The following is a 27,491-nucleotide window of genomic DNA, read 5'->3' as shown; positions in this document are numbered from 1 at the left end:
TTTACTGCTGCTGCTGCTGTTGCACGATGATTGTTATTATTCTTGTTGGACGATTGGTTGTTGCTCACGGGGAGCGCGCGCGCACCTTCATTTTTGTTGCCTTTGCTGCACTCTCTCGCGCCCCACTCTCCCTTCGGGATCACGCTGCGAGATCTGGAGGGCATGCAGCTTGCAAAATCTTAAGCTGCTGCAACGCTGCCCTGCACCTCTCTCGCTCTGTCTCTCTCTACACACAGATATATGCAAATGGGGGTTGTATGCACTCTCCTAGCGAGCGTTTGAGTGATTGGATGGAATGCTGCTCAAGAGGTCACCGTCAGTTGCCTTCCCGCCTTCCGCCGCCATCGCCAGCTGCAGGGCCGTAAGTTTTTCCAGGGCCATTGGCACAAGTTATGCCCAAGCGCGGTACGCATTTGTTTCCTTTTCCAGCAGCAGTAGTAGTAGATAGGCCAAACGGTTGGGCATGTACAGGCCGCAGTGTACCCGCGCAATAGTTAATTATGCCGCGTGACTGACGTAATTAGGTAGGAGGAAGTTACGGATTTTATCGTGTTTGCTGTTGTTACGCGCAGACCCTCGCTCATCCATCTAGTAGTTGTGTTAATCGCTCAGCTGCAGCTTTTAGCGGAAACAGACCATGAAGCCGCCACAGCTTGTCCTACGGTTAGGATGCATTGCTTTTCGGTACAGAAGAATAAAACAATTTATTAGCGCGTTAAATCAATAATGGATTAAAATTATACACAAACCAAACTAAACAAAATGACTCGTACGGTTCGAACCGCATTCTCAACAAGGGTTAAAAGATCACGCTTACACCTCTGCAATACGTGGTAGGTGCACTCGCATGCACTAATATATTTGCTATTATCATGCTTGCAACTTGGGCCAACGTTCCAATTTGAATGTAATAACTATCATTGCAATGCCAATTTGCTGCCATTATATTGCGTCAATCCCGTTTCTGTTGTTGTTGTTGTTGTCCATCGGCACTAAAACTTCCAAATCAAATATAAATATACCTCCCCTTCCACCGCGTCTACCTATAAACAGTGACATAATAAACTTGGTGACTGGCTCTCTTTCAATAATTTTAACTATATATAAGAAATATATATATATCTATATCTATGTATATATGTATACTCTATATAACTCACGGTGTGCACCCTGGTGTGAACGTTTCCTTCCTCTCTATCCCGCTCGACTTTTGTCGACTACTTCGGTTTGCTATGCACCCCGTGAATGTGTGACCGCGTCCGTTTTACTCTACCTGGGCGGTCAGGGTAGCACTTGGTTATTATAGGGGTTGGTTTGTTCGAAGCAAATAATACAATCCTCAATACATGCGCTCTTTGGAGAGACCCGGCAAGCCGGCCAACGGACCCTGGCTGGTGAATTAAAAACACGAAGAAGCAATCTTCTAATCAAAACGTAACGGAACCGCAAAAGGAAAACCAACCGATACTTTTCGAACATATCGTATAGGCTCACAGGGTGGCCGTGGTCGCAGGTTCAGGGACCACGCACGGTTCGATTCAGTCCTTAGCGTTTGAATTACTACTTGTCAAGAATGTGGAATATCAGTTCGAATACAATATCGTGCAGATCGAGATGTAGCGTCGTGGCCTGCCGTTCCAGCAACTCCATCACCGCCTGTCCGAGCGCGTTCGAATATAGAGGAGCTAGCTGGTTTCCGCCACTTCCCGCCACGTACGCCATCTGGTGGGAAAAAAATAAAAGTTTTCACCTTTTTTTACACGAATCCTTACAAGGAGAGGGATAACGCGCGCATCGCCATACCTGACCGCGATTGGAGCTAATCCGCAGGGCTAGTTTGGTGTGTCCGTTTGACGCCAGCAGATCCAGATACTCAACCAGTGCCTTGCAAGCCGTTTTGGCGACCGTTTCCGAAATCTTCGACATGTTGATCGGATCACCGGGATGGTTAGATTCTTCGTCTCCCTGGAAGAAATACATATTGGTACAGTTGTTAGGAACGATCTTTTACACTGTTATCAATACCGTTTACACCATACCTTTAAAATAAAGACCTCCGTCCAGCGAATGATGTGGTTTGAGTTGGAATAGTCCGTGCCCCGGTGGACCCGAATGCTTGGCACACCGTCGAACGCCTTCCGATCGATCGGCGACGTGACGCCTATGTTGAAGTTCAAATCGTTCGACGTCCACTCGATCGACACCAGCTCCTTCTGGCTGTCGTCTCCCTCGGTCGGCCCACACACGATCTGATAGTCTTTCATCGCTTTCAGCGCCTCCTTGACGAGCTGGAGCTTCACCGGCGGTATCAGCACCCGCAGCCCATCCTCCAGGATGGTGCACCGGCCGGTCAGGCCCGAGTTGGGTTTGAGCGAACCGTCCAGCACGAGAAAGCTCGCTCCGGTCACCTTGCGCGGTTGGCTCTCGATGTCGATCGCCTGCGTCGTGTACTGCGTCGCTTCCGGGCATCCCGACTCCGTGTTCTGTATGCACACCAGATGGCCGTCCGCCAGCTTGCTAAAGTTGCCGCCCACCGCCATCAGCTGCTCGCTGGACCCGTCCACCACCTTCACCATCTGCTCGTAGCGGTTGCGCGGTATCAGGATGCTCGTCTTGTGATCCTCCAGATGGATCACCATGCCCCGCACGCTCGGAATGGTGTAGCTAAAGTGCCGAAAGTCCGCCAGCAGGTTCACGATCGTTTGCGCAATCTCGACGTACACGGATTCGCGCTCCCGTTCGCTCACGTGCGGGCACGGATAGTACTGGTAGAGGGCGCCGAGGCGCAGCATCAGCCGCAGGGGCAGTATTTTCGCCCACGGCACCTCCCACCGGTGTATCAGGATGCCGATCAAGTACGGAGCTTCGGGCGCGATGACCGCCTTCATGCACTGGTAGGTCGGGCGCACGTACAGAAACCCGCCGTGGTTCTTCGAGCCGAGAAAGTTGTTCGACCGGGCGGGCGAAAACCCGAGCTCCGTTATGATGTGGCCCCGGTCTGCCTCGCAGTAGATTTCGTTCAGGTGCACGAAAATGTCCTTCGGAAGCACGCGCGAATCACCCAGCACGAGCAGGATGATTATCTCGTCCTGGCCCACGTAGTGCAGCCCGCGGGTCGTGAAGTTGATCACAGTTCGATTGATGCAGCACGCCAGCTCCACCACCGTCACGAGCACGTGGAAGTTCTTCTGGATCGCGAACGTCAGCGTCACCTCGCGCAATCCCTCCAGCAACGATGCGTCGTTTTCGATCTCCACCAGCTTGCTTTCCGTGGGGCTGATTCGCTTCAGCACCGGTGGCAGTTTGTTTTCCTCGGCCGGAATCAGCGACGCCAACTGGCCGCCGACCCGCGGAATGGCGTTAACGTCATCCTCCCCACCGGGCGGTGTCTGGACCCTCGGTTTGCGGCCTCTCGGGGGCGAGGTGCGGGTCGGCACGGCGTCCCAGTTTTGATCCAGCTCGGTCAGATCGCACCCCGGCCGTATACCGTCGCTGAAGATGACGTTCTTATCCTTGCGCATGTTCCTAGGGGCTCCCGCACGCTTCAACACTCCCACCGGGACCATCACCGAGATGGGCGACTGGGGCTGGTTGCTGGCGGCCGCCTGCTGCAACGGAGGAATCACCGAGCAGTACTCCATCGGGTTGTTTGGATTTGGCTGCCGTTGACCGCTGGCACCGGATACCGCCAAGCTGCTGCGACTATCGCCACTCTGCATTCCCGCGAGCTGATACTGTTCGGCCTCCATCGCCTGCTGCTGCTGAATGCTCAGTATCACGTCGCACTCGATGCACACCCGGGCCTCCACGTCGCCCAGGTACTCCAGCTTGGCCTTCAAACAGCAGCACGTCGAACAGAGCACCTGACCGCATGCTCGACAGTGGTGACGTCGCTTGATGACGGAAAACTTTTGGTTACACTGCATGCAGAATTTGGTTGAATTGTCCGGCACCCAGAACGGCTGTATTTTGCCGAGCTGTGCCTGTGCCGGGCTTAGCAGCGGGACGACGGGCACTGGAGCGGCTATCGGCGATTGAATCGGATCGGCAATGGCTAGCCGTGATGCTGCCTCCTCTTCCGCTGCATGTGATGCGGTCCGTGCTTCGATCGACGTTCCAAAATCGTCCGAGCTTGTGGAAGATAGTGCAAGCCCCTGCTCGGGAACGATAACGCGAGATGAGGGAGGCGTGTGTCCGGGGGAGGCCGCTATGCCACCATCCGTCAAGCCGCCTTCGTTCACCACGGCCACACTGCCAAGTTCTAGCGAGGTTGGCCGTTCCGGATGCGGCACAACGTTAGCCGGGTCATCTTCGCCGGCAGCCGACTGGCCCAACCGACGCTCCGACTCCGTTTCCGTACAATCGATAAACCTTATCTCGCTTCCATCCTCATCCAGCGTAAAGTCGCCCGGTTCCTCCGTATCGATTGGAATGGGAATTTCCAACTCCGACGCCGCTGCCAGGGCTCCATCCGCTGGATCCACGGCTGCAGCCACTGGTGTTGTTGCGACCACTGCCGCAGTTGCGCCCATCGCCAAATCGTTAAACTCCAGCGTAGATGCTTGCGAGATCAGATCGTCCTCGTTCTCGCCACGTGAGGAACTGGGACTGATTTCATCATCACTACGACTATCGATACTGTTCTCATCTGTAGCGCGATCTTGCACGATCATAGAACCGTGCTCTACATCTCCACCAGCAGGGGCTTCAATCTCCGGTTGCTGTGATTCTGTGATTACCGCAGGGTCTAACTCGGTAACGGACTCTGCGTACGGCTTCGGTGGCATCGCAGATTCTACATTCACGCTGCGAAAATCAAACTCCTCCAGCTCCTGCAGATAGCTCTCTAGCTCCGTGTCGGACACATCGTCCATCGTCGATTCGAACCCTATCACCGGTTTACGAGCATCTTCGCCCTCGTGCGGCTTGCTCAGCCGTTCCACATCGTCCTGCGCCGTCGTTTCAATCTCATCCTTTGCTACTGGCGCTCCCTCCACCACTTCATTGGTTTCGCGCACCAGCGGCACCTGGCCGCTTCTCGACAGATCGACGGCCACAATGGAGGAGATGGACGAGATTCCTTCCAAATTTATCACATCATTGCTCAGCGTGTCCGAGTACAGGCTGTTCTTGTAAGAGAACGCCGACGTATCCTGTGCATCACCGGCTGTCGTGCCCTTTCGTGCCCCACCCTCATTGGTGGTGGCCAGCGTGGTCATCGACGATGTGTCCAGCACGTAATCATCACCGCTCAGGGACGATAGCTCTTCGGGAAGCTTTTCATGAGCCAGCTCATGCCCTTCGGCTTCCTGCTGCTTGTCGGCCTCTTCCGCATCGCTGCTGGACGCCGACGACGAGGACGATGACGCGGAAGAAGAATGCGCAGAAGAAGATGCCGATGAGGAAGCGACCCGTGACGAACAGCAGGACACCGAGGAGGCAGAAGAATCGGGCGATGTTGCCGGAGTGGACGCGACGTGCTGCGGGGAAGTCGGCACAGAGGATGACGTAGCGGCAGCGGAGGATGTTTTCACTTCCGATGAAATCGAAGAGGTCGACGGAGGAGTCAGGAGTGGCTTCCGCTCACTGGGTATGCCCAGATCATGCGAGTCCGGGAGACTCACATGCTTCGTCGCTCCGCCCAACTCTGTTCCGCCTGCGTTCACATACTCGTTCAGACTTGAAAACACGGTTGACACATTAACTACGTTGGCCTTAAATTTTAGCTTTTCCTGCGCAGCTGTCGCCGGTCCGAGAGCTGCTGCCACTGCCGTCTGTGGTTCCGCTGCCGTGCCATTCACTGTGGCCTTGGCGTCTGTAACAAAGCACACAGAGGATCATCGCAATGCGCTGTTTACTTATACAGTCTATAACACTCACCCGCTGGCCTCGTCGTAGCGCTGTTGCCGTCGTCCTCGTTCAGTTCAAGATCGTCCAACACCTTGTCAATGTCTACCAAATCCATTGTGTGGCGGGGTTTGCTTCCGATGTGCACAATCGGAACCGCCCTCTAAGTGGTCGATCAAGGACACCCGGTTGCCAATCCTTACCGCAACTAGCACGGTACCGCTTTCATAGGAAGAGATTTTCACGCAGATTTTTCACTTTGCGAACTGGAAGCAAAGAAAACATGTAACAGCTAATGCCAATAAAACAGCGAGGACATTGCTACCATCAGCATCATGTTGCGACTGTTGCAATGGCTTGGACTGTTTTTTCGATAGTGAAACAGAGTCAGGGAACAAAGCTAAAGGGTTTCGCTACAATTTGCACACATGTTAAGCGCGATAATTACCTAAATCTTCCACAGAAAACTATTATTACGCCGAACTATGTCTAGACATAATTTTCCTTTTGCTTACAACCTGTTTATCATCTGTCAGATGACTTCAAGGGAAGGTGATGTCATTCGGACCGATCTGACATCTTAATGACCTTCACAGGATGACAGCCAATGTGCAGCGATCAACGCAAACAAAAATCGTTCCTTGTGTTGAAACGATTCCATTTGAAGCTCTTCTTGCGCAATTAAACTGAATCGTGAGATAATTAGTTAACTGTAAATTGTTTATTTATTCTTTCAGCTTATTTTACCGTTTAATAAACCTCACCGATTGTCGTGTATCGTGTGAAGTCGCTGTGAGTCGCCTATCACAAGCAAGGCGAGCTTAATATTGGCTCTCGTTTCGATGCTTTTGTCGCGAATCGTGTCCGCCTGTTTGGTTAACACTTTGATTTTCACGTCCACATACCGTGAAGCTTCTTCAATCGTAAACTCTACAAAAACCTTTAGTCCAACGTCCACCAGTATGTGTTCGACGCTGTCAGCACCTGCCTTCATGAACATGTTCCCACCGATGTTGACCTGCGTCTTGAACTCTTCGCGTCGCTCCTGCCCCAATATTGTTTCGATCATATTCTTCAACTGCACATACTCCATAATTTCCGCGTTGATCAGCTTCAATTGCGTTTCGTACATCCTTAAATCCTCCTTCAAATGCTCGTGGACGAACGCTTCCACGTCCTCCGTCGACATACGCTGTGTGACCATTTTGGAATCTGACAAAGGGTACCTAAAACTAAAACATTTGATAAACCGATTGAACAACTGCTTTTCACCTAAGGGTGGCATACCGGTGTGTATACCTACTTTATTGCTGTGGTAGTTTTTGTGCCCGGCAAAAACTGCGGTTTGTTTATGTTTAGCAAATGACATTTTGTTCGGCATACCCAAACAACAAAATATACGTTCCAAAACAACAAAATGTTTAACCTTTGTGTCAACAGCTAGGCCGCTGCCAGACACTCCGAAAAACCACCGCAGCGAAAGAAAATTACAGATGAAATAGAATACATTGTAACGCTCCTTTTTTTCGGTTGACCAATTTTGATCCACCCATCGGCAAGCGAAAGTATGCTTCTGCAGTGCAAAATAACAATTTAACACAAAATAAACTCAAGTACTCTTATTACCTTCATTAAAAATGAAGATAAAAAACTTTTTTTTGTTTACAACACAAAGCGTTATTTTTCGGTTGTCAAACTTTTTTGTTACGCTAAGGGCCTAAGAAAAAATTGTCCGCAGTACGTGATTCTCGATATACAGCAATTATCCGCAGTACGCGATACTCGATATACGCGAATTCGCAGTACGCGATACCTCTAAATTTGACAGCTCCATGGGTTTTTGTAAATATTTTAATTCTTTGTAATATTTTATGCTCTTTTTGAATTTCTTAATGCTTGATCTTGATGTTCTTAATGCATTTTGCATTCAATTTGTGCAAGAGATACCTTTTTTATCGCGTACTGCGAATTCGCGTATATCGAGTATCGCGTACTGCGGATAATTGTTGGTGTTTTACAAAGTAAGCTTATACAGCATTTATTTATTTATTTATTTATTTTGTGAAATATTTTACCACTTTAATATATCATACCTAAAATGAATGATGTATTATAATTAACTCTTGGGCTGAAACAAAACCAAAAAGTAAAAAAAACACATCAAAATGTTATTCTATAATCTGCACACAGTGTAGTGCGAATTACCGAGCGTGAACTGTACATTCAACATGCCTTTTTTGTTTAATAGATTTGTCCTTTAGTGGCCTAAATTTATCGAATTCCTTGCATTATCTCTTACAAAATGGAATTTTGCCATTATGTATAAATTTTCAGCCTTTTTTCAACAGAATAAAGAATCATATTTATTGAAATAGATGTTTCAATTCAAATTCAAATTCATATAATTCAAATTTTATTTAATCTAATTGATAAAATAAATTTTAAAGAATTTAGTTCATTTTGACCTTAGGGCGGTGGCAACGCTTATCCGATGCGATTTTATCGGACGCTTCTGTCAAACGCTATTTCGGCTCATATTGCGAAAATTTGAATGGTTTAACCATTATAAAAAATAATTTCATATTGTTCCTACATAACCTGCATGATTACATTGACAGATAAAATCGGATGCGACGATCCGACGGAATCAAAAATTTTTGATTCCGTCGTACGACGAAATCGCACGTCCGACGTTATCTGTCAAATCCCATATAAATTTCGTCCGATAAAATCGCATCGGATGAGCGCTGCCACGGGCCTTAAGGTAAGATCACCTGCCCATAGTATCGTACATGGTACTGCAAGCGCCATCTGTTGCGCATATTATTTAAACGAGTGAAGAAAAAGCGACCTCACTTGTCACACAACGAAACTAATCTTTGGTTCATATAACAGATGGCAGCCGATGGAAACCGGCACGTGTTCAAATTTTGTTTGCTTTGATTACAGATCAAACATTCTTTGTACTTTTTCTCACCACGAGCAAAATTTGAAAAACCTCGAACCTTGTAATGTAATCGAGAAAACAGCCCTATTGTATAATTCCACTTCTATTTACTCATTAAAATGGCCTGCAATTGCAGCTAAAAGCTTATCATGCGACAAATTAGATGCACAACCATCGCATGCACATAAGTTGACCAAATCTGTTTTACCTGATCGTTGTTAGTATAAAAGCCTGATTTTTTGATGGAAAGTTTTTCCATTGCCAAGGAATAGCAATAGAAGTTCAACATGTTTCATCTGCGCTGTTGGATTGGTTCGGCTACATTGCTCATCTGTGCGCTTTTGCTCAACGCAACAGCAGGACGAAGTGTAGGGAGTCTTGTTACTGGTGTGACTATTATAGAAAATGATATCTGTATTTAATGTTTTGTGTACTATCTTAGCTGTCTCGTCCAGTTCGTGATACGGTGACAGATGGCATCGAAGTAGAGCTGTCCGCTTCGGGAGAGGATACGCGGTCAGCTATTCCAGTGATCAGCGACATTCAACGTGTGGAGAAAATTGCCGATCTTTTGATTTCTATCGGGGAACACGTAATTCCTGCCTTGCTGGATGGGTTGGCCGAACAGGTAACTGCTGCTAATCCGGAAAGAAGACTTTTGCACCACATCGACAAAGCAGTAGCGCCGGATCAAACATTATAGCTGTGCATAAACTGAAAGCCTTAGGGATAAAAAGTAAAATGCTGGAAGATAGTACATAAATATAAACTATATATTTATTAGCACCATCGTCGAGGGATACACTTTACAGTAGCTCTTTAGAGATACATTGCAACAACCTAAATCAGTCTACCACTGTTGTAACCAATCGGAAAAGTCGAAAGAATTTTTACAGTTCTACATCGCTGCTGTCAACTCGGGGGTCTGCTTTTTGCTCGTCTTTACGTACGCCAGAAACGTTGTCCAGATGAGACTGAAGAACCCGGCCACGACGATCTGGTTCTTGGGTTTGACCAGCGAAAAGTTTACCGTCTGCACCATCGGCCAGTAGAAGAACCCGACCTTGTAGGTGTCCCAGAACTTGTCCCGTACCTCGTCACCAGCTTGTTGCTGCGACCGGCGCTCCAGGATGCTCATGCCGTAGAAGAACAGCACGATGGCGAACGGGTCGTATGCAGCCTGCTCGGTGAACGCTTTCGCCAACGACGACCGAAAGTCCGTCCGGGGCCACATTATGTTGGCGCATCGCATCCAGCAGTAGAGCATCGGCGCGGACACGAACGTACCGTATAGGCTGTAGCGTAAGCATCGCTCCCAGTCGTAGTTCTTCAACCGCTTGCCCTCGAACGTCTGCTGAATAAGGCACCCGATCGGCCAGAGCGCCGAGTACGATATCATGCCCCGCAGGATCTTGTACTCATTCGTAACCTCGACGATGAATTTCCACCACATGGTGAGGGTGTGTGGGTCGACTAGTGTTGGAGCGGCGGTAGCAGACAGTTACTGAAACAAAATAAAAAAAAAGAATCAAAATAGCAACTGAGGGTGCGAGGAACGGTTTGGCATGATAGAGAGCAGCATACGCGGAAAGAGAGGTTCATACGTGGCGCGACCGACCATGCTACTGCCATGCACACTGGAAGCGGAGATGAAAAATCAATAAACTTAAAGTAGGCCAACGCCGACCGGTCCCGGGAGAAGCGCAAGACCGCGACGACGCGTAATCCATTCACCTTCGACGAATGGGTGCCCGTCGTCAGCTGACTCGTGTGCGTTGATGGTCAAAAGCAAGTTCAAGGTTTTTGCTTGCCCCCTCCTTCGCGGCAGTTTTTGCAGCCAGTTACACGAACGCGCGTTAGGGCTTATTCCATACCGACCAGAAACGTTGTCCCGATCGAAAACGCGTTTGCATGCACGATTTCAAAAGGGGTAAGAATGATCTATTACACGCAGATGTATGTTCGGGCAAAGTTATATGTACAATATTAGATGAAATTGCATTTCGATATTGCTTACTTATTAAATTCCAAATAAGAATTGCAACCAAATTTCTAACTTGACTTTTTCCCCGGTTCAGAATAAGGTCTTCGTATTGTTTGAGCAGCGTTTGGGGCGTGGCTAAGTATTTATATGCTATTTAGCACCCCTTCGCCAACAGCCCGGCTAGCTCAGTCGGTAGAGCATGAGACTCTTAATCTCAGGGTCGTGGGTTCGAGCCCCACGTTGGGCGCTTGACTTCTTTTTTCTCACCCCGTGTCATACAGACACACCACTGTGATTGTTTTTGAAATTCAGTTTGCAGGATTTGTATCACGCCCACTGTATATTTCCTCGCTGCAGCCATATATTTTCTTTCCAAACGCAGCCAGAAACAATGTGAGAAATGGTCTTTGGCGAAAAGTTTAACTTGCTTTTATCAATAGTCGTTGTTCAGCGCGCTGTGTGGCAATGAGGTTGGTATGATACGAGAAGAGGGTGGTCTAACTCGCTCCAAGACATAGTTGTGTGCCGTGCAACTTTTGTTGAAAGTTTTCTAATTTATGCACTCCGTTATCTGCGATAAAATTGGTTTTCTCTCCCTTGCTGTGGTGTGTGCGGGGCAGTGTTCGTAGGCTTCCGACACTTCCGTCCTAGGCTTTCCGTTTGTCCAGCGCTATATAATTTGCAGAAATTGTGAAGCGTTTACTAGCGCACTTGTGCTGTATAACAACCTGTGAGTGTTCCGTTCGTTGTATGCAAATTCTACTGCAATTGCATTCGGAGGAGTGGTCGTCGGCCTGTGGGTGGTGGTGTTGGTGTGAGTACTTCTTATCGGAGTAATAATTTATTATTTCATTCAGGAATGCAGTGGAAAGCCTCTTCGCTTCCGGCGAGTTATTCAGGTGGGGCTTAGCAGAGGGGGTGGTAATATTTCTCACCAGTTGGACCACTCCATCCAACAGGCATAGATTGAGCGGGACGAGGGACTGGCTTGTGCCGTTGCATGTCGTTTCGTGAGAAAATCCTTCCTCAAAAGCGTTTTGTCATCGTTAACATGATTTGGAATTTTTATGCTCCATCGCCGGAGTAACACGAACGGTAACAACACGATAAGTTGCCATCCAGGTAGCGGACAGGCAATGCATGCATCATCAGCATCATGGGCACGTGATAGTGATTGTTAGCAGCCAATTTGGACGAATGGTTGCCTACAGCACCACACTGCCGCCACACTCGGTCAAGGGCCAAGTAGCTAAAATGTTTGCTGCCTTTGTCCCGTACAGTAGAACGCACAAGATAACGACACTCTTTCGGTGGCTGTATGCGGAAAGGATTTTTCCAGACATGGAAGAGAACATACAAGGCGATAGAGGCAACACAACACAACCGTAGATGCAACTGTGTACTCGACGGCCCATACAGACCGGACCATAGTGTTTGCATCTGATTTGATCTATTTATCTGTCGTATTTATCTGTTCTCGTCCACAATGTCATCGCCATCAATGCAGCGCGTCTTCTACTCCCCATAACTTCGTGGACAAACGCGATTGAAAGATGTAGGCAATCGCAGCTCATAATGACACATTCCACGAGGCAAGGCTGGTAAGGGAAACACGACTTAGCAGGCGTACGCTAGGGGCCTGCAAGCGACTCGAAAGGCAAGCGACTGCTAACAGCATAATTACATATTTACTGTTGCTCTCGCTGACACAAACAACATGTGCACACAACAGCGCGACTTTCAAGATTTCATAGCTGAACCGTGCCATGGGGTGCGCGTTAGAGTGTTTTCTCGCAATCAGCCGGCAATGCGTAGAAATGAGATCAAATTGATGTATAATAGGAGCAAACGGCAGCAAAACCGTACGCCGAGTGCAATGTATTACCTTCAAGTGGCGTCGTACGTCACTGCAACAATCGGGCTGAAATGAAGTTACATTAGTTTGCATAAAATTATAAGCAAACAATGCTTCAAATGGCCAGGGGCTGTTGAAGCAGATAAGAACTTAACGAACGTACTATTCAAATTATTGTTTAGTATCTCGTGCTTAAAACCAACATATACATATACAGAGATGAAAATACATTTTCATTAACTACTCATTTATGTATTTAGCTTGATGCGATCAGATATTATACAAAAATCCAGATTTTGCAATGAAGTAGTGGATTGAAAATATTCGCTCTGCTCTTTTAAATCCATTCAAGTTAAATTGCAAAATGTTGAAGAGAACCGGATAATCTCATTTCCCGGACTAGTCTTAAACAACCTCTGGTATGGGGCACAATTTGATTGCCAAAATTGATAGCCAAATTTAAATTGAATTATATGAATATTTGTAAAAAGGCCATAATAAAATCATTTATTTGTGTATTGCCAATAATCTCTCATCCAACAAGTTAAGAACAATTCCAAACAATAGCAAACAGGGAAAAAGATAAATACATAAAATTGTCTGTTTATGAACTGCAAATGTAATATAAACCATGAACATATTTCGAACGTAATCGTATATATTTGATTTAATAACCTCATGAACACAATTCAAAGGTTGAGTAGAAATTCTGCACAACATTCAAGAATGATTTCTAGGTACCGATCCCTCGACAACTGTCGCCGTTGCTTTAATTATGTTAGTTTAAACAACACACGAAAGCTATCACTCCAGGATGTTCTCTGCGTGCGTGCGGCAACGCAGTTGCCATTCACACTTCACAACATCTAATTCCTCAAACTCTCGGCATTGGTCTGTGCGGGGGTAACGTACGGGCAAAAATTACACTCTTCAAGCGCCACACTCTCTGTGCAACGTGGAAAAGCGACAGGCGACACCTCAATTGGCACCGAATGCACGCTGCTGCTGCCGTGAGATGATGGCAGTGCAGTGGCCACGTGCCTTGGTAAAATGCTCACATCGTGCACCGAGCGGTGATGGTGTGTGCGATGAATTATTACAATTTAAAGCAATCACAGTCGTAGCACACACCAGAAAACTGCACATTCTTTGCCAGCAGCGCACGACGAGCGGACGGATTTTTGGATTCCTCACCGGCTCTCGCCAACGGTGTCGAAAATGGCAGGGAAAAAGATGGAAAATTGTCCCTCCCCCTAATCCCTGCTTCCCTTGGTGCGTTTGAAAAATGTGCGCAGTGTAGAAGGCAGCGTTGGTAAAATTGCCATCATGCGGTGGAAATTGGAGGGCGATGGAAGGTGTGGTAATGGGTAACCCAGGGGCGTCGAGAGATGAAGGCACGTTTGTGTGCGCACACACACGGGCTTCATATAATTTACGTTCATTTAATCATACGAGCTGATGAATTAATTGTTCCGACAGCGATAGCAGCAGCAGCGGTTGAAACACTGTCCGGGCACGTACAGCGAACCTGCACCAGCGAGGGTGGGTTACCGTGTGTGTGTATGTATGTGTACTGTTATAAATTACCTTGGACTACACTTTGCAGCTGAAAATCGGTGGCCCACTTTTGCGACAGGTCACACACATGCGAGCCGCGTGCACTGGTTCTCGAGGAGAGCGCGGGAATGGCGGGAATGGCGCGAGAGGCTCCAACCATACTCTGTTCGGCGTGTGTAGTTTGGTGTCTTACTTATCCATTAATGTTGCTGAAGCATGCAGCATACATTGTTATCAATGAAGGTTATTAATTCCAACACCAGCAGTTTTGCCGCATCATGGCGAAGTGCAGATGTTTTAGCGGAAACCATTTTGCTAATGCACGTTCGTATAATTTTGAGGCAAGCAAAGCACCAGAGCGAGGTGCTCGTCAATTATAGCATCAAACACCAATGCTCAAACGCAGTACACCACTCATATCTGGCGGACTAATACCCCGCGTTGATGGCAAAAATCGATTGAAAACTGACAGCCATCGCACAGTGAGAAGAGTAAACTTAAAGTTGATTTAATCATCTTACTCTATGTGTTTTTAAACAAATTTTACAACAATCAATAATGACCTGTTCTTCGTGATTTGAAGCTAGTAAGTTGAAATTTTAGCCAGTCAGTGAAATAAAATACGTCTCGCGGGTTGAGTCCAATACGGTGGAACGTAATTATCAAATGGATAGATTTCACCATTTGTGCTTTAAATAAATTTTAAACATCGATCTAAACTACAAAATACGTATGCTTCAGCAAAAAAAAAAGCTTTTTAGAGCCTCGGCGAATCGACGATTACTTGTAATTAGCATGCTCGTTACTGTTTCACTATGTGCAATCCTTGTTCATAGTTTCTGTATTGGAGGTGCAGTAATTAGAAGAGGAAAGGGATTTACGTGCATTGGTACTGACAACGTTAATATTTCATTTTTTTTTTTAATATTCACACATTTTTCAGACAAAAAAAAGTTTGGCGTGTGGTTTTGTATGGTTGACATTATTTCCACCGACAAACCGACGTGACACTTCGAACAAAATGAGCTTCAAAAGTTGTCTCCTTATTTCAAATGAAAATACGTTAAACACTAGCGCCATCTCTTTAATGATTTGCTTACTACACTAACACAGAGAAGAAACTGCTAAATCCACTTTTTGTTTTTCTTTGCAAATTCCAATGCGTATTGTTTGATGTACTTCTCACATCTTTTGAATTGATTTGGAAACTTATAAAATGATTTTCTAAGGTGTTTTGTCCAATAATTTTCACAAAATTTTGTCTCACACTTGCTTCGCAATTTGTATTTAGAAAAGTTGTTTACATCGAAGCAGCAGTGAACAGAGCTTACTTTGACAGAAGTGATCGCCTCACTGGTAAATGACAGTACTTTCGTGTGGGACACTTTGGTAAAGCCAGTGTCACGTCGGTTTGTCGGTGTTATTTCAGCCGCCAACTGTCAAATTCCATGTAAAAGAGCTGATTAGTATCGTAAAACCCCCGAATATGAGAAAATACTGCGCAGTCCTTTTATAAAAACGGTTACAAATATGTTTTCCTCGCTGAATATTACTTGAATCTGATCTTGAATTTAAGAAGTACTTATCTCTCACATCTTTATTGCATTGTAGTAACCGAATGAATTGAGCCGTGTACGGAAATATACAAAAAAATATATTATACTATTATATTTTATCAGCTTGTACTAGACAATTTGTGCAGAAATACGATAAAATGCTTATTTTGCTCAATTTTCAGTGGATTGATAACAAGTAACTGTTGTTCATGACTGATCCTACAGTTGATAACATCATTAGCTCCAAAATGTAAACCATCAAGTATAACATGTTTGTGTTGCTCATATTCTAAACGTAATTTGGGTAAACTTTTTGCGTGGGTTTAGTTCTCTATATTATTGATTAAGAGAATTCCCCCGTAATCCCTTAGAGCAGAAGGCATAGTCCATTTGAGATTGATACCAGGTCCCAATGGTCCATACTAGCACAGCTATTTTCAATATTAACGTTGTCAGTACCAATGCACGTAAATCCCTTTCCTCTTCTAATTACTGCACCTCCAATACAGAAACTATGAACAAGGATTGCACATAGTGAAACAGTAACGAGCATGCTTATTACAAGTAATGGATTGTTGTAGTGGGCCGTCCGTTCAAAGCATAGCTGTAATGAATTCATGATAATTGTAGCGTAAAATTAGCCATCCAATTGAACAGCACTAAAAGAGAGTCTGCGTTTAATGCTCTGCAACTTTATGTTGAGTCCTCGTTTGCACTCTTTTTGCGCACTTGAAAGGGTGGCAGGAAGAACAGAACAGAGTTCCGACACAACCGGTGGATGATTATGCTGCCGGGCCAGGCCTCATGCCCATTGAACTCTCCCCCACGTTCCTATATCTCTAGTGCGCAGTGTTCCGGGTTGTGTCCGAGTTTGTGCACGCATGAAAATAAAATATTTAATCAAAATGAATCCCATACGTTTGCCGCTTGTTCCTGCTCTAAACTCCTTTTGTTCCGTAAACTCCCCTTTTGCCGCCAATTTCCCGGACTGCAGAGCCGGCATTAAGGGTAAGCACCATCAGCCGGGTTCACTGTTTTATTAGTTTTCATTTCATTTCATTTCATTTCATTTCATTTATTTAATACAATATCTGCCATCAAGGCTAAATATAATGGACTTAAAACTAATTAAATACTAACAAAAAACAAAATGATTCATGAAAAACTAAGCCTAACTAACCTAGTCTTGACCTAGCAAAAAAGAAAAGAAAAAAACAAGGGTAGAGCGTAGAGACTATCATAAACTTAACAAAAAAAAAGAGAGTAATAGAAAACTAAGGAGAATAATTAAAGGGAATTAGAAGAAAAAATACGGTTACGGAAAGAGTTAAGAGAGGAGTCGAAATCAAAGAGATAGTAAAAGTGGTTAAACAATCTGAAACAGGACAGAAGAGGGTCATTGAAAGTATAAAGAGTATGACGTGTTTCAATTGACAGAGGATCACGTGGACGAAGAGAACGAGAGGGAACATACAGCGAGATGGACGAGAGTAAATCAGGAGCATCAGTAGCAGAAAGTAATAAGCCACCAATAAAACAAGCCTGAAACACTTGGCGGCGGAAGCTTAAAGAGTGAAGATTGAATAACTGCAATCGCGTTTCATAGGGAGGTAGTGAGGCAGCACCGAACAAACGACGAAAAGCAATCCTGGTAAAGAGGCGCTGAATGCTTTCAATTCTCGAACAGCCATCAATAGTGGGAGGATTCCAGATGATACTAGCATATTCAAGAATAGGCCTTACCAAAGCACAATAAAGGATTCTTAGGATGCTTTGATCTCTAAAAATAGAGGTAAAACGTAAGATAAACCCAAGGGTTCGGTTTGCTTTTAGTAGCACCTCATCAAGCTGCAGTTTAAAGTTAAGACGACAGTCAAGTATAATACCAAGGTCACGGATGGACATAACACGAGAGAGGGAAGCGCTAGAGAGAGTATAGTTAAATAAAACAGGAGAAAGAGAGTGAGAGAAAGAAATAACAGAACATTTTTCGGGACACAGGCGAAGTAAATTGGATGAACACCAATGAACAAATGCATTGAGGTAATGCTGAAGTCTCAGACAATCAGAAGAAGAAGACACAGGTAAAAAGATTTTGATATCATCCGCATAAAGAAGATGACCATCAGGAGGTAAAACATTACAAACATCATTGATGAACAAAGAAAACAGCAGTGGACTTAGCACACAACCCTGAGGGACACCTGACGTACAAAAAAACTCCTCAGATAAGTACGACCCGGTTTTAACCCTGCATGATCGATTACTTAAATATGAGGACAGCCAGCTAATAATGCCATCACCAAAACCAAGTTTAGACAATTTAGCTAATAATAAAGAGTGAGGTAAACTATCAAAAGCAGCAAGAAAGTCGGTGTATATTGCATCAAGTTGGGTACCGGCCTCAAAAGATCTAAAAATATTGGAAACAAAAGACATGAGATTAGTTGAAGTAGACCTACCAGGCATAAACCCATGCTGTTTAGGGCTAATAGCTGAACTACAACTATGAAGTATGGTTGGAAGGATACATAGCTCAAAAGTTTTGGCTGTGGCGCATGTTTGGGTTATCCCACGATAATTAGAAACAATGCTACGGCAGCCCTTTTTGTGTACCGGAAAAAGCCAACAGGATTTCCAAAGAGCAGGAAAAACCCCAAGAGAAAGTGAAAGGTTGAAAATTTTAGCAAGGTGTGGAGCAAGCACGTCCTTACAGTTTATTAAAACAGAGGCAGGAATGCCATCTGGACCAGGAGTAAAAGAACGTTTCAACCCAAATAACACCTGTACAACTGTTTCAGAACTAACCGAAATATCGGAGAGATTAATTAAGTTCTCTGGCGTGTAGAGAAGCCCACCCTCAATAAGGTTAGGGTCACTAACCGGTGGCTCAAACATTTGGGAAAAATGTGCAGAGAATAGCTCACAGATCTCAACAGGCGTAGAGGCAGTTCGAGAATCAAGTACCATTTCATTAGGTAACGTATTGCACCCTCTTCGTATTCTAACAAATTGCCAGAAGGATGCTGGATCAGAACGGAAACGCGATTGCAGTCTACTCGAATAGGCCTCAAAACGAGCCCTGTTGTATAGTCGATGCGCAGAGGCAGCGTACTTAAATAAACGAAAGTTGAATGCAGATCGGTTCAGACGATACCTGCTAAGATATTTCATTCTATCCTTTTTCAGGTTGCGTAGAGTACGATAAAATTTGTTTGTTTGCGAACATTAAAAAAAGATGGACAGAAACGTGCTGACCGATGCTGAACCGTATCCTGCGTCGTGCAGGAAGAGTGTTCAGTGGGTTCGGGGGACGTCTATAAAACTGCAACAGCAGCAGGAAAAAAAATTGAACGTAATGCGCTTGCCCCTCCTGCCGTGTGGGCGCCAGGGGAATCGTGTACGGGAATTTGTGCCGCAGCTTAAAATGAACATAAAATTTCGAATTGCTTTTCCACCCGACACTCCGGGAAATCGTTCGAAAGGGGCAGGAGAAATGGAATGGGTTTACCATGCGCACTTGTATCGAGAGCATGGTGCATTCATAGAAAAAGAGGTATGAGCCGTCGAATAGAATCGTTATCATGATATTAAAGCTGCCTGATCCATTCGAAAAGAACTAGCGCTAAGTGAAATGCTAAATGTATAGTAAATTTTATGATTACTGCACTCATTTTGCAAGAAAAATTTGGCATTTTTTGAGTGGAACCCGGAAAAGGGCAAAGTTCCGCATCGCGTATTGAGACTATGGTGCGAAAACATCCAACGCTTATTCCATTTTATGATTGCTATATTTATTATGGTCGCGTTTATTTATGGAGTATAAAATTAATTACGTTTAATGTTCGACCACCGCACGGCGCGGAAATTCTTTAAAGCCCTCGGCTGAGCTGACAATCTCCCTCAGCGTATCGTGCCTTCTTACGAGGTGCGATAATGAACGCGTTTGAACTTAGCGTGGCATGATTTCGGCCGAACGGATACGGTTCCTTGAAGGTGTGCGTTGAGAGTGTTCATTTAAAGATCGGTTCTCTGTTCCAAGGGTCGATTCTAACTGACCGGCGCCGCCGTCTTCACACGAACCATCCAAACACACACCGTCTACCAGGATCGAAAGTTTTACGAGCGAGATTGGTTTTACGTTGTTTTTTTAAGCATACCTTTTGGGCATGGGTTTGATGAGCGATCCACCGATCGTCTATCGTAATCGTCGGATTGGCTTCGCTAACCTTCCGCAAAGTTTCTGCACTGTGTTTGCAACGGCAACCGGCACCATTTTCATCAATATATGCGCCGGTGCCGTTTCGTACTCACTTTTGTGACTCGATCGACGGGCAGAGAATGGTTGATGATTATTATTTGAACGTTAAAAGATTTTTAAGTGATTTTTGCTTTTATTGCGCAATAAATTTACCACAAGGAAACCACTCCGTTCAAACCATTCCAAGAGGCCTCATGTGCAGAAAGCGATAAAAATTTCATCATTCTGCCACTGATTTCACTCAAAGTGCTTTGGTGTAGTTGAAAAAATGTAATAATATATTAATACCTTAATTTATCGTTCAATCGTACGATTAAATAATGAAGATAGTTTCAGCATGAATCTAACACCAACGTTTCATGAACTGGTGTAACTAGAAATGATCTATATAAATAAAAAAATATAATTACGATAATGTCAATGTTTGTAATAACTTTTTAACTTTTATAATAAAAAATAATAAAATGTTCTTTATTTTATAAAAAAAATGTTTGTGAATGGCAGAATATCGATCTTTCATCCTGTTGTTTGTTTATTTTTATAAATACTTTGAGTTGCACGGTTTTTTTTAAAGAAACTAAGAATCCGGTAGCATCATTTGCCACATTAAAACTAGCTTCAGCTCAACATAATTTGTAATAACTAGTTGATCTTTTCTCCTTGAATTTACCTTGACGTTATTCTGGGCATCCAGACGACTACGAATTAACCAGTGTATTGAAATATTTTTACAATGATTCTGTAAATATTAATTTACAGATAATGTGACGGCGAATCACGCCAGGCTATCAGTAAATAAAATTTGCTGATTCAAATATGCATGATTATGTCATTTCCCAGTAGTGATTTTATATAATTTAAGTGTATTTTTATCTTCTAAGGGCTAATGCAAGATTGACAAGCGAATCGAGGTCATCCTGCCTTATAGGAGCTGATGCGTTTATCGTTACTATTTATATACCGCGTTACCATTACTGCGATCATAGACCACAAGGCCCTGTAAATAACATTTAAAATCCTTTTAGACCCTTGGCTCTAATAATATTCTGATCTGCTAGATTAAAAAAAATCCGTTAACAAGATTGCCAACCTCTGCCTGATGGTGTTTCAATGCTGTTAAACAATTTCATTTAGCAATGGGGCATTATTTCCGGGCAACGGGCATAAAACAACTCTGTTACGTGTAGCGTAAAATGATAAATCATTTCGTGTGTGTTCAACTTTCCAACTAGCGATCATGCTATCGGTTACCACCCCAAAGGAGTTCAATATATCTCAAACATCCCAAAGTTTAAACATGTCGTGAATCATGAAGGGACGTATTACAACGCCTCGCGTCTGCATTATCGCCGCACGTATGACACGAAGCGTCCCTGGGCCACTGGACCACTGCCAAATCGGTTTCGGTCATCGTGACGGCCGATTTGTGCGGTCATAAATTTTCTCGCCTTATCGCACTCCACACTTCCCGCTCCAATGTGCCATCCAAACCCCAAATCCATTTCGTTCGCTTTACCTTGTTAATTAACAGCAACGGTCTGGTGCGCGTCTGTGTCTCCGACCCATCATGACAGGCCCATGCGATAGTCAAACATCAACCCACCGTACCATCATCATCATCATCAACCTTATCTGTGTTCTCTCACGTGCGAAATCGCAGCACTGACGTCCACGGGGCGTTAGAAAAATGTGTCGTGGTCGCTCATACGGTGCGATTCATATGACCTACGATTATTATCGGCGCGGGCACAACAACAACCACAACAACGTAACAGCTGATCACTCATCGCGCGCGCATCAGCTGATTGTCTCGAGTCGTGGACCACTCGGGCCCACTGGTCATTCCCCACTGCTGGTAAAACCACACCCGTACCAGACGGAGCGCCGAGGAATTGGCGCCACAGCGGTTGTGTGCGGTGCTTTTGCGTCGTCTCCACACTTCGGCCTACGTACTTAGGAACAGGCTCAGAGATAAGAACTGTGGCCATGTCTACGGCAGCAGCAGCAGCAGCAGCAACAACAACCGCGATGGTATTTAATTTAGCCTTTTTACGAGTTTTATTTTTACCGCAGGTCCAGGTTTATTGCCGTCCCGCACATCACATTGACACAATCTTCGATCGTCAGCCCCGGCCCGCCCTTCGATCGTCGCCCTCTTTGGGTAATGAATGAAGCGAGTTGCTCCCGCATGTGTTTGTTAGGGCCAGACAGAGGAAGGGACAAGACGAAACAACCAGGTTATCGATTGTTGACAAAACAATTGAGTCGCGGAAATTGCAGCACCAGTAAAATGCCCACCGTTGTAAGTGGTAGCAGGGCAGGCAGCAAGATGGTAATGGGTTTATTGCACCGCTTACGGATCGGATCGGGCCGCGGTTGTGACCATTCTAGATGTTGTGCGTGGTGTTGGGTTGTGAGCCTCGAAGGAACTACAACAAGGTAGACATTTCTCAACCTCCCCAACGGCCAACGGTAACCTTCGGAAGTGGTGCAATTAATTCATAACTTCATAAGAGTTTGCTCTTTAAGTGGTTGATTATGACATTAAAGATAATCGATAGATTTTATACCCTAGTACCACAGCTGCAATATGTTGGGTCGTTTGGGGTACTATGAAATCAAAAGTTGTATAAGTTTGCAATCAAATTCACTAGTAGATAGCTCGTATCTACACATCAGAGTTTAAAAAATATTGATCATTTTCCGTGACAGCTCTTGGGTTAAGTTTCTAAAGGAGATTTTCATCAACAATCGCGATGCTCATGTGATCGTACAAAAGATCGTTATTTTCATCATATTTTGCTTGGCTGCTATACAGGCTGTATCAAGATAAATAGGCTGATTGGTAGAAAGAGACCCGAATCGAAACCAAATCTTTATCACGGTACACTCTTAAGCCTTATATTGATTGACATTGCCGGACAAGTCATTGTGCCTACACGTATTAATTACTTACTTTACCACCACGCTTTATAAAGTTGGTAAAAAGGTCCCGCCGCTCGCCGAGCCGGACCGAGCGCTGTCAGCTTTGTGTTTATGATGTGGCTATTGTTTCGCTGCCCATATTGGCAATTACCGCCTATCTTTTCTCGTTCGCTCCATTCCCACCGATGGCGCGCGGCCATAGACACTGAAGATAGCGTCATCTTGAGACGGAATTGTGCAGATCGATGAGGGAGAAACCATTGCTCGCACATTATTGATGGGTCTCAGCGATTGGTCTGTCGGCCGGGTGCTGGTCAGCGCCGTAATGGTCGCTGTTGTTTGTTCCGCCGATGGAAATAAACGACAAGAGTTTAAACAAGTCTTTCAAACAACTGGCCACTCCTGACAATTGTGTTTTCGGTTTGTGGGTTGGTTCGATTATTTTTGTGTTGTTTTTTTTTACCTTGCGTGCTGCTAGGAAGGTAATTTATACTTAGCTCAAATTGAAGCTGTCGCCGCAAGGCATGTTAAAGCAAGGCACAGCCGGTACGCAATATTATCGGCACGTATTGTTTGGCAAAGCAGTTTTATTTATTGAAGACTGTAACCAGCTGCAAATCATCCATCGACGATGCACTGGAGGGCGAATTGTGCTTTCCCATTGCGGATGGGGCTACATTGTGGGCGAAAATGTCACGAGAGACGCATGAGTCTGGAGAGCAGCGGGGGTAGCTGTAATCGATTCGAATTGTTCGTACCAATAATCGAATTCACTTATGAAATTCATGATTCGTTTGTTGTTTCGAACTAAAAATAATAAACCATTCATTCTCAACAAAAGATAATAAAGAGCCTGCCAATGGTGCGGGAAAGAGTATTAGTTCAATCCATCAGCATTCAGCTCTTGTTACAAAATTAACGTAAAAAGAGCATGTAGCTGTATACAGCACTTTATAATTATTCTATTTCACAACGTCGATATATGGTTATATTCTCTTTTTACTATCACGATTTGGACGGTTTGAATGAATCGAAAATAATACGAGCCGAATGCATTAGTGTGTTGATCTAAAGTACGATTAATTGTGAAAATGTATATGCTTGTTAAGTTGTATTATGACACTTAACAAGCATATACACTTACACAATTAATCTAAAGTAGCAATCAGAACGCTAATGCATTCGTCTCGTATTATTTTCGATTCGTCCAAACGGTGACACATAATCTACGGCACAATGTTGTTTCACCCCTATTTGATGACGTTTTCCATACAAAGGACCCGTCCAAAAGCCAACAGCACAGCCAATTTAAGTATTTTTCGAGCACTCTTTGTTCGCTGATTGGGTTAATCAATCAATTTACCCAAAGAATGTCCCCGATTATATTGCCATCTGCTTTGATTTGACCGCTCGACTCAGCAGCAGCAGCAGCAGCGTCGCGTTGCCACCCATAAATCGGCATCGTAAATTTTTATCTCCATTCTATTCTCATGGTGAATCTAAAATTATCGCTCGCTTGTCCCATTTCCGTTTTTGGAATAAATGTCTGCCCTCTATTGCCCTCCTGCCCTCTAGCAATGGCTGTTTTTTATCTGCCGAAAACCGAGGGCCACAAAGAACCCTAAAAATCATAAACAAGGGCCAGCAATTTTAGAAAATGAGCACATAATTGTACACTTTCTTCTGCACCGCTCAACGCCAAACGCAATAATCAGCTGCGGGCACACGCGGCAAGCAGAGGGAAATGGGGTGGGAAAACTGGGGTTTGAACGTTTGGTGTCTTGTGCAGCTCAGCAATCGAGTCAGCCACCCGGACGTCGAGGAAGTTTGGTCCTCGTTACCGACCAATTCATCCGTGTCATTTATCATTTTGTTCACGTTTTCCGTCGACGCCGTGGAAGCCTCCCGACTCTCCAACCGGCTACAGTCCATGATTGGACGGGAGGAGCAGGAACAGGAAACAGGACAGGCCCAACAACCGCCCTCTCCACGAGCACGAAGGTCCTCCGCCAGGAGGTTTTCCATTTTAAAGGGAGTCCCCTTTTCCTGCATCCATTGAAGAATGACCCATTTGCTCGCACTTCTTTCTCTCTCATTCGTTCATTCACTCGCCCATTCGAATTGGTCATAAAAACGGAAAACCCCGACAGGATAGGAGAGACAAAAATTGGTCAGACAACATCCCCAAGAAGTCGGAGTATTCGTTCCCGCTCAGCCTCAGCGCGCACAGGAAGGTAAAACAAGAGCAAGATTATTTATGACAGTTTTCAGCGTTTCAAATTAAATTATGAAACATTGGATGTCCCCATAAATTCATTTCATCCTTCCGTCTATTCGGCCCCGGGATACAGCAAACTCGGGCTCGGGCCTATCGTGCACCCGGTTCCCGGTTCCGGTCGTACCGGAAGTCACCCTCCCTTCCCGCCAGTGTACGAAATGGGTTGCGAGCCGGCATGTTACTGGTTCTGGGCTCTCTGCTCTGCCTGCTGCTGACCGGATTTGAAGCCGAAAGGCACACTACACCACGGACGACTCGCACGTCAGTGGCATTAAATTTATAATTTCATTTCATTCGAATCCTTGAGGCCACTTCCGGGACGCTGGAGAAAGGGCGTTCCACTCGGAAAGTTTTCTGATTTGGCTGGAAAGGATGCTCCCTCCCGTGGTTGCCTGGTGCCGTTCAACAAGCGCGTTCAAGCTGCACGTGACGCGGTGCTCTTCTCTCCCCATGACAACACACGCAACCCCTGGAGTTCTTTTTTGTCGACACACGACAAATGACCACTTAATTAAAGGTCAATGTTTCTCCCGTTGGCAAATCGCAGCGACGGACAGTCGGCACTTGGAGGCCATCGCCGAAAACATTTCCTGTCACGTGTGTCCCTCTTCGCCGGCACCCACCTACCCGCACAGCTAGGCAGAAACCTTTTCACGTTCACACCATCCTCTCGGCGTGTGCGTGTGTGCCTGTGGCAACGTCTAATCAGAGGCAGCTTCTTCACAAGGATAATCTTATTTCGCCGAGCAGGCACTTGGGGTTGGTGTGAATGTACTGTAGCTGTAGGTTTGAGCATGAGCGTGGTGCTTCCAATTGGAACAAGACGAAAACCGGGGGTCGAAACTAAAGTAGGAAAACTTTCCGTTGCCACACAGCAACGACTCGCGGCTCAATCCAACTCGTCGTCCAGAGGGGTTTCCGATTGCTGTGCTTCAGCTTCGCAGCCAAGGGGTAATAAATTCAATTCGAAGGGGGAAGTGTGCCTTGGTAACACCCACCCGGGTCCGACCCGGACCGACGACGACGACGACGATGACGCCGGTGACTCCCTTTAGGCGGAAAAGGCCGAAATTGCTAGATCGGAAGGATAAATATTTATCAAAACTGTCGACGTTCAAATGATAATAGCCGTGATAATGCCCGTTAAGTGTGCTCTTTGCCGCGCTAAACCCCATGCCCATCTCTCCTATCCCCTCCAGAACCCACCACTTTCTTCTGAGTGTTTGTGTTCCTTCTATTTGCGATGAAAAAGCAAAATTCCTTCACGAAACGGGGAAGGAAAAGGAAGAACGGGTTTCCATCGCAATCATGATGTCATCGTCGAAGGAGCGCTTTGCTCTCTTCTCGCCAAGTATCGTCATTCGATGTCGATTTATCTTTCTCCACATTGGTGGGGGCAAAGTGTTAGTGAACGATACTTTCCGTCGCGGCACCTTTCAAAAGAAGCCCTTTTTGATGGTTTAAAATCCCGCGTTTGAAGGAAATGCTCATCAATTTAGTGAACCCCTTCTTTCCGGCGGAGCCACCAGACCAGACACAGAGCTCAGGACATATTGATGGTTGCGCTATCAACCAGCTAGAAGCCGCAAGAAGGATGTTTGTACAGCCGCGGAGCGCGCGAGGGAGTGCGTTAATGAAATGATCGCGACGCTTGCGGGGACGAAAGCGAAGGTGTGTAACTCCTATTCTCACTTTTGATGTGCCGCTACACGCGATAGGCAAGATTCTAATTATGCTACGGCTCGTCACGTTGACATCTAATCCTTTCACACTCAGCTCTCAAACGGTTGTGTTTTTGTTTCCCTAAAGGAAGTGTTTTGTAATGTCCTCCTCCCCAGTCCAGCGCGAACCGACTTTAATCCCGTATCATTACACGATACAAAGCCAATGAAGCGTGCAATTGTTTTCGCAAAACTTTTTCCATTCCGAGGGGTTGTATCTGAAGGTAGAAATCGTACAAACAGCCCTCCGATATGCCCTTTTGGTCGGTCTCTATCTGGAACTCTTCACACTCCCATCTGAACCGTCGTTACAAAAGACGGCCATCGTTATAGCCATCGTCTGCTCCCGGCATCTCAACTAATCGATAGTTCACAACCAAGTGGGTTGGGGCTTTCGTTTTTTGGAACGATTCTTTCGAAAAGGACGCTACCACCGTTTGCTTTTATAGCTCAGCAACAGCACACAAAGGCAGAACTCATTTGCTTTAATTTAAAACACATCAGACGTTTGGCTTTCTTTCTCGAGCCGTTTGTAGTTTGCATTCACAGGGGGCCGATGG

General features: G+C 45.4%; 4 protein-coding genes and 1 non-coding gene across 13 annotated transcripts in view; 2 read left to right on the top strand and 3 right to left on the bottom strand.

The window, feature by feature from the left end:
- Positions 1–826: 826 nt before the first annotated feature.
- On the bottom strand, positions 827–6,385 carry LOC121588517 (zinc finger FYVE domain-containing protein 9). 2 transcript variants are annotated; one of them, XM_041906559.1, is made up of 5 exons: positions 6,296–6,385; positions 5,881–6,113; positions 2,040–5,815; positions 1,804–1,965; positions 827–1,722 (listed from the first exon to the last, which is right to left on the bottom strand). In XM_041906559.1, exons 2-5 carry the CDS (start codon positions 5,963–5,965, stop codon positions 1,561–1,563), a joined length of 4,185 nt encoding a protein of 1,394 aa, XP_041762493.1. In that variant the 5' UTR covers positions 5,966–6,113; positions 6,296–6,385; the 3' UTR covers positions 827–1,560. The 2 variants fall into 2 exon arrangements, with proteins under 2 accessions (XP_041762493.1, XP_041762494.1); XM_041906560.1 differs by lacking the exon at positions 6,296–6,385 and adding an exon at positions 6,173–6,215.
- A 161-nt stretch (positions 6,386–6,546) lies between these two features.
- On the bottom strand, positions 6,547–7,217 carry LOC121588833 (protein UXT homolog). Of its 4 annotated transcripts, none has more exons than XM_041907238.1 (2): positions 7,151–7,217; positions 6,547–7,079 (listed from the first exon to the last, which is right to left on the bottom strand). In XM_041907238.1, the coding sequence occupies exon 2, from the start codon at positions 7,049–7,051 to the stop codon at positions 6,608–6,610; it is 444 nt and encodes a 147-aa protein (XP_041763172.1). In that variant the 5' UTR covers positions 7,052–7,079; positions 7,151–7,217; the 3' UTR covers positions 6,547–6,607. The 4 variants fall into 4 exon arrangements, with proteins under 4 accessions (XP_041763172.1, XP_041763174.1, XP_041763173.1 ...); XM_041907240.1 differs by having other exon boundaries at positions 7,147–7,207; XM_041907239.1 differs by having other exon boundaries at positions 6,547–7,073; positions 7,151–7,206.
- Positions 7,218–9,030: 1,813 nt separating this feature from the next.
- On the top strand, positions 9,031–9,626 carry LOC121588925. The gene is made up of 2 exons (XM_041907387.1): positions 9,031–9,162; positions 9,237–9,626. The coding sequence occupies exons 1-2, from the start codon at positions 9,082–9,084 to the stop codon at positions 9,495–9,497; spliced, it is 342 nt and encodes a 113-aa protein (XP_041763321.1). The 5' UTR covers positions 9,031–9,081; the 3' UTR covers positions 9,498–9,626.
- LOC121588923 (mpv17-like protein) overlaps positions 9,553–27,491 on the bottom strand; it is a 141,904-nt gene continuing 123,965 nt past the window's right edge. For 2 of the 5 annotated variants that reach the window (XM_041907380.1, XM_041907378.1), the window contains one exon: positions 9,553–10,298. In XM_041907380.1, the coding sequence (XP_041763314.1) occupies positions 9,693–10,247 (555 nt within the window). In that variant the 5' untranslated portion in view covers positions 10,248–10,298 and the 3' untranslated portion in view covers positions 9,553–9,692. Of the gene's footprint in view, positions 10,299–10,378; positions 10,883–21,523; positions 21,856–22,963; positions 23,314–27,491 lie in introns of those variants that run through there. The other 3 variants (XM_041907383.1, XM_041907382.1, XM_041907381.1) reach the window with 3 other exon arrangements.
- Positions 10,953–11,025, top strand: Trnak-cuu. The gene has a single exon. It is a non-coding gene; the product is annotated as a tRNA-Lys (tRNA).

This window comes from Anopheles merus, chromosome 2R, assembly GCF_017562075.2.
Source record: "Anopheles merus strain MAF chromosome 2R, AmerM5.1, whole genome shotgun sequence".
Classification (NCBI taxonomy): Eukaryota; Metazoa; Arthropoda; class Insecta; order Diptera; family Culicidae; genus Anopheles; species Anopheles merus.
The sequence above is the reverse complement of the archived record's forward strand: the minus strand, read 5'-3'. Positions and strand labels throughout refer to the sequence as shown.